This window comes from Dermacentor andersoni, chromosome 3 (genome assembly GCF_023375885.2).
Source record: "Dermacentor andersoni chromosome 3, qqDerAnde1_hic_scaffold, whole genome shotgun sequence".
NCBI classification, from domain to species: Eukaryota; Metazoa; Arthropoda; class Arachnida; order Ixodida; family Ixodidae; genus Dermacentor; species Dermacentor andersoni.
Genome location: NC_092816.1, coordinates 24,117,814 through 24,123,813, shown reverse-complemented (window position 1 = coordinate 24,123,813; position 6,000 = coordinate 24,117,814). Strand labels below are relative to the sequence as shown.

The 6,000-nt window shown below is 46.1% G+C and overlaps 1 protein-coding gene across 1 annotated transcript; it reads right to left on the bottom strand.

The window, feature by feature from the left end:
* Positions 1-447: 447 nt before the first annotated feature.
* On the bottom strand, positions 448-5,982 carry LOC129388266 (solute carrier organic anion transporter family member 4A1-like). The gene is made up of 5 exons (XM_055078412.2): positions 5,771-5,982; positions 4,617-4,773; positions 3,099-3,369; positions 1,564-1,766; positions 448-976 (listed from the first exon to the last, which is right to left on the bottom strand). Exons 1-5 carry the CDS (start codon positions 5,980-5,982, stop codon positions 764-766), a joined length of 1,056 nt encoding a protein of 351 aa, XP_054934387.1. The 3' UTR covers positions 448-763.
* Positions 5,983-6,000: the final 18 nt, after the last annotated feature.

The window sequence follows — 6,000 nt, the reverse complement described above, 5'->3', positions numbered from 1 at the left end:
TACCTACATGGTTTATAAGGTTCCCGCATCCGTATATGAGCGTCTTATTGAATTCGACAGACTCTTCAGCTTCCCTTTAATGGTATACGGCCCTGAGCGTATATTAAATAAAAAATAGAATAATAAAGTGAAGAGTGAAAATCTCAGTCCCTCAAAACTCACAGTTCTTGCCGTGTAATATGTTGTTGGTATTGGTTGGCGCAGGACAAGGGTATTTCGAGGCCGATTATTATTATTATTATTATTATTATTATTATTATTATTATTATTATTATTATTATTATTATTATTATTATTATTATTATTATTATTATTATTATTATTATTTCCTTTGAGATTATAAGGAAAGTATTTTCTACCAATGCTCTCTGTTTAATTTCGCGCTTATTCATTGGGTTCTGCACGGCGCCTTGTCACCGTTATCACCATGACTCCAGGGGTCTAAGAGCAGCAAACTAAATTACTTCCCAGAAACAAAATCCACAAAGCTTCTTAAGAGGCGTTCCCCATTATCCTGCCCGCTATATACTTGTATGTCCGACATCACGATCGTCTAGCTCCTCCCTTGTAATTTGCTCTACCTCGCCTGCAGCAACAACGCGCACTTTTCCCCACTCGTCTTTTGTTCTATCACTCAAGATTGTTCAGACAAACAGGGAAGAGAAGTCCGGCTACGTCAATGTATGCCCAACTGAGGGACCTCCTTACTCTTTACTGCATATTCAAATTGCTCTTTTTTTTTTTTGCTTGCTTTACGGAAGGTTCAGCCCTTTGATACGGGGTTGTCCTTGCTGGCTTCTTCCTCCCTCTGTTCGTCGCACGCCACTTTCAACTTTTCACCGGCTTCTCCCCTCTCTTCCTCCTTGCCGAGAGTGTCCGTTTTAAGACTACCGTCGGATCCTTGCTGCTTGAAGGGCGCGTCGTCCTCGGGCCTTTCAACTAAAGGTGTCACTGCCGCCACGGTTGACGAAATGCTCTGTAAATATTCGCCCCGTTTTGAGTGATCATATGAAGCAAAATGACAATTTCATCAAGCACTAGAAAGATGCTCGAGCAAGTGCAGCGACATGAAATACACTGTCGGGACATTTCCTCGGTCTGGCGTCGCCACGAGCGCACTGACATGGTTCGCCCTCGTCGCTATACGCACGATGAAAATTATCCAATGTGGTTACCTGATGAAAGCACAATAGCCTGCAGCGGCACCACCACGAGTCGCTCGCGATGGCCACCAACAAAGGCGAACGTGGGCTGGGTGCGAAGTACAAAAAGATATTCAGCTAAGATTATTCAGATTAAGCAGAATAAATGTAGCGACGGCCACATTTACGCCACTTGGCTTCCTTCCCTCCCTCGATTGAGTGGCCTGGCTAACCGTGTGGATGAATTCAATTTCATTTGATGCGTGGTGTAAGTTTCGAGGCAACTAGGAAAGGTATAAAACATGCATATTATCCTGAAAGACCGGTCAGCCCATGCATGGTATCGAAGGCCTTGGCACGATACAGAATGTTTACGTGTACTTCGCGTGCACTATGGGGATGTGGAAATGATTGAGCGTACCTCCGTCTTGCTGCTAAGTGAGGCGCAGAAGAAGAACACTATGGACGCCGACTTGACGCTCAACATGATGCGGAACAGGTTCATGCCCATGGCCGAGTTCTCGTAGACGGCACAGGCACCCGAGCCACCACCACACGTGCCTTGCCACAGAAAACAACTGCGGTCGATCAGGTGACCGAACACTATCGGGCCCGGAATGGTGCCTGTCGAAGAGGGTGGAAGCGCGCATTCGACTCGGGTATCTATAGAGCTCGTGCAGAAGGAGACTTTGTAGAGCGGTTAAATAAGTTTAAGCTAAAATTAATTGTGGGTGAACGCAGCTGCGCATACGTAGGAGTTCAGTGCTTGAAAACATTTGCACTACCCTACCTAAAAGCCTGGCAGGCTTCTTTGATGCGCACTATGCCGCCCACGCGCTCTAAGCAAGCGTACTATATGCACAGGCCTCACATATTGATAGAAGTAATTCACATGAAAGAAAACGAAGCGCCTTCGAAGTCGCGATGTAAAACATTAGCGATTATGTGAATATGCTACCAAAGGTGAAAAGGCTCACGAAGACATCTTTTTGGCGCACAAGAATCTTTCAGTTTCTGTTCTTTTTATTATTTTTCTGTTCTTTTAGTTGTTGTTTTTTTCGTTGTTTAGTTAACCACCTGAGAGACCGAATGAAACAGTTCCCTTCCCATATTTGGCCACTTACTAGTTAGTGCATAAAGAAACCAGTCTGCATGAGCGCGAAGAGTGCTCATGCAAAGAGACTATCGCTCTTATGCATTCGTGTCTGCACCTATAGGGGTATACGTTTGTGTCTGTGCCTGTAGAAGTATCCATCTGTTGTACGATTTTGTTGCCTGTTTTTTCAGAGCGATATGCTCGTGTCTCTCTAATGGCGACTTCAGGAAATCGCACCGGTGCGCAACGGAGCGTCTTAATGCGCCGTTTCATCCAATCATCGTCGCCCCAGGACGCCCCGGTGCGATTTGCCGAATTCGCCTAAGTTTCACCTCCTTCCCCGCGCAGTGCACCGCCATGCTATATAATGCCCACTAATGTCGTTTTACTTTCGTCTAGCTCAACTTTTCCGGCAAACAGCGCTTGCCCTGCGCAAAACAAGCTGCCACTTCGGTCACGACCATCTGCCGTAGGCATCCTCACCTTGTAACTATATGACCTCCGCGAGCTTTATTCGGTTGCCGTCCTCATTTAAAACTGCTTTCAAGTCTCCACAGAAGTCAAATTAGGTAGTCAAACTTGGAAAAGTACACAGCGTTCTGTAAGTTGAACATGACTGTTTAGTTTTACTAAAAGTGCATCAACTTCTTTCAGCGATTCTTCTTTCGTACTGCAATCCGTTCATTTCAACGTCAATGAGATTTTAGTATATAGCTTATCTTGCAACATCGGATGACGAATCTGTACTTTTTAGCGGAGTACTTATTACCACATTGCAATCATGGGCAACAGCCAATCGTTTAGGCACCCAATACATCGTGTAGCCCAGACGAATGCCCATAGAGAGCGTGCCCGCGTACCCAAGAGTCTAATGGCGACGTAATTGACGCCGATGCCGGTGGACTTGATGTCTTCGTCGAGAGAGCGTAGCAACGCCGTAAGGGCGGGCACGATGAGCAGGAACGTGAAGAAGAGCGCGACAAATATGGCGACAGCGTAGACAAAGATGAGGCGGCATTTGGCGGTACACGGGTCACGCCTGGCCATGTAATAATTTCCAGTCTCGTTGCTCTTTTCCTCGGCAGCCATGAACAGCGTCGGACCATTCACGCACGAGCACGTGGTGTACAGCTGCACGCGAGCGCAATGCTTATAAGAAAGATCTTCACAAATTCCGGTATGCAGTAAAACATGGTTGCAGTGAGGCATGTGTCATGCTGCATACCCTGGTAGCACATGTCAGATCACTCACCGAAGCTGAACAGCATTATTGTACTCGTATACGAGAGAGACCACGTGGTAACGCCTCGTGCTGCCGGCTTGCTTTCGTCACCGTCTCCTTTTGCACCCGTGTTGAGTGCCGAATTCAGAAAGCTTTTCTTTCGTGATTGAGTGTCATCTGCCATTGGCCAGCAAATTTCGCTAATAATCCGTCCGACATCATGGTTGGCTAGCATCTGCTCCTACGAACGGTTTCAGCTTAAGGATGTTTTTTGTAAATACGAGAACTGGTGACCATCTTCGGCGAGACAGGTATACGAAGTGCACGGCCGAAATTATCTATTTCAAGAATGAACGGAGACATTGTCTAGGCACAGTACGTTAAACAACAACTGTCCAATTTTGCTAATTCCCCTTCCTGCTGCCCTTAAAAAGTACTTCGTAGAGAAGCCTATCCCCACAGAGCTTAATAGTTACTCTACCTACGACATTATTGTATATGCCGATTCGCTCAATAGCTATACTGCGCTCTCGTAGCACAGTGCAGTGTTTCACTAGCGCAACGTGCAAGTAACGTCCGTAGACTTGGTTGTTGAACCGAACCCAGTGCGAAGCGCTAGTCCTTTGCGAAATTTGAGCGTGAACGACCAGGCAGTTTAGCTGAAAGAGTCACGTATACCTAGCACTCGTATTAACATTCAGCATTTACGCAACATGCCCACAAATTCTCGTTCAGAGGGTACGATTCTGCGTTGCGAAACTCTCGGACGAGAGGCGTCAAGCCGCTTCCGCGAGAGAGAGAGAGAACGAGAGAGGTAAACATTTATTTTGCTCCAGGAGGTGTACTTCACACGCTTCGCTTTCGAGCGTCTGCCTACGCAGCGACCGCCACTCTGCGATCAGCGAGTGTTTGCTACCACAGTCACGTCCAGCACGTGCATCGCACTCTGCTGCCACGCTACCGTTGGCAACACGCAGCGCCACTACGAAAATGTCCAACAAGTCCGAACTCCGCGGCTTCGTCGCAGCCACGGTGGTCGCAGCTACCGCGCGAAAGGGCTTTCTGCGGCCGCTGCCGCCTAAATCGCAGAGAATTCCCAACATGTGAAACGGCCTTTCCTCGGCCACCAGCGTAGTTCCAGTTAAGGGGTTCGCACCTTAGTCCTTTTGAAGTTCCTCACGTTGCCGCATCCGGCGATACAGGGCGAGTAGTAGGTGAAGTTGTCGCTCCCGCACACCGGGTCGTAACCGACGCCCGAGCAGTTGCAGTACGCGTTGCAGCTGTGCTCGAGGTCACGGAAGGTGAGCTTCCGGCTGCGTGCAGCATAGTCACGCACATCACCGTATTGCCACGGCATCGGTTGCTTTATGTTCATGATGCAATCCTCCTTCATGCCTGGTTATTTATAACACGCACCGTAGCCGAACGCACTAACTTCCCATCACATTCGTACTCGGAGACTCGACGAAATCCTTCGTGCTCTTGCACTAACCGGAATTTGCACCGATATTTAATTTCCATTGATTCGATTATGTCCATATAAAGTTAGCTCTATTTTATGAAATTAAATTGTTTCTATTCTCATTGTTATTTTTCTTCATGTACACCATTTAAACATCTGTTAGTGTCAGTGCCGCAGTATCCGGATTATAGTCAAGCAGCAAATCTAGGCTTACACTAAGAATTTTTTTTCTTTTTTTAAGTTGTCCTCTACCGGCTATACAGTCGGTAAGCAAAATTATATTAAACCAGTCAGACCCCAAGTCCTCTATTATTCTACATTATTAGAATTCATTGACCCATATTAACGTATTTTAGCACTGCAAAAAGGGCTTCAGGTAGAGTAAATTATTTTGCATTGCGTTCAGACGTTCTCTTTCCTTTTTTTTCCTGTTCATTAACCCGTCTATAAACTCAAAGAAAATAAATCATGTTTGCACAGGTACTGCAGTACTAAACATAGCATTGTATTTCGAATGTGTGTTATTCATGCAGAATTTTGTATAATTTCAGTTTACAGGTGTCTTTGTCTATAAGTCGTATGGGGCTTTCACACGAACGCTTTTCACTCTTAAAGTGTATGAACTCTATCATAAAGCAATCTGGCCACAATTAATTAATTAATTAATTAATTAATTAATTAATTAATTAAATTGTGCCAGTATGCGCACAGACGAGTCAAGCGAATAGGAGTCTCGAAAACGTCCTTAATTAGCGACGCGCCATATGCAAGAATGACCGAAAACAACCAGGAAATGTTAGCTTATAGAGTATGGTTTCAATCGCTCCAAATGGTCAATAGATTCATACTCGTCAGCATTGGTGGTGAGGTTGAAAAGTGCTCTGTGATTGCTGGGGCAGGAGTGCATGAAGACAAAGAGCGTGAACCACGGTATGAATGACAGCACGACGCAGTAACGCACGATCGTGGACGACTTGACGTTCAGCTTCGTTATGACGTAGCCGCCCAGCAGAGTTCCACCGCAAGCACTCGGCACTGATACAATGCCTGCAGTGCGCATACGCAATGCGATCGAGTT

Coding starts and splice junctions, on each gene's coding strand:
- LOC129388266 (XM_055078412.2), bottom strand. CDS start 5,982: ATGCGCACTGCAGGCATTGTATCAGTGCCGAGTGCTTGCGGTGGAACT. Junction 3,370..4,616: donor GGAACTTCAAAAGGACTAAG/GTGCGAACCCCT, acceptor GCTCGCGTGCAG/CTGTACACCACGTGCTCGTG. Junction 977..1,563: donor CACTTAGCAGCAAGACGGAG/GTACGCTCAATC, acceptor GAATATTTACAG/AGCATTTCGTCAACCGTGGC.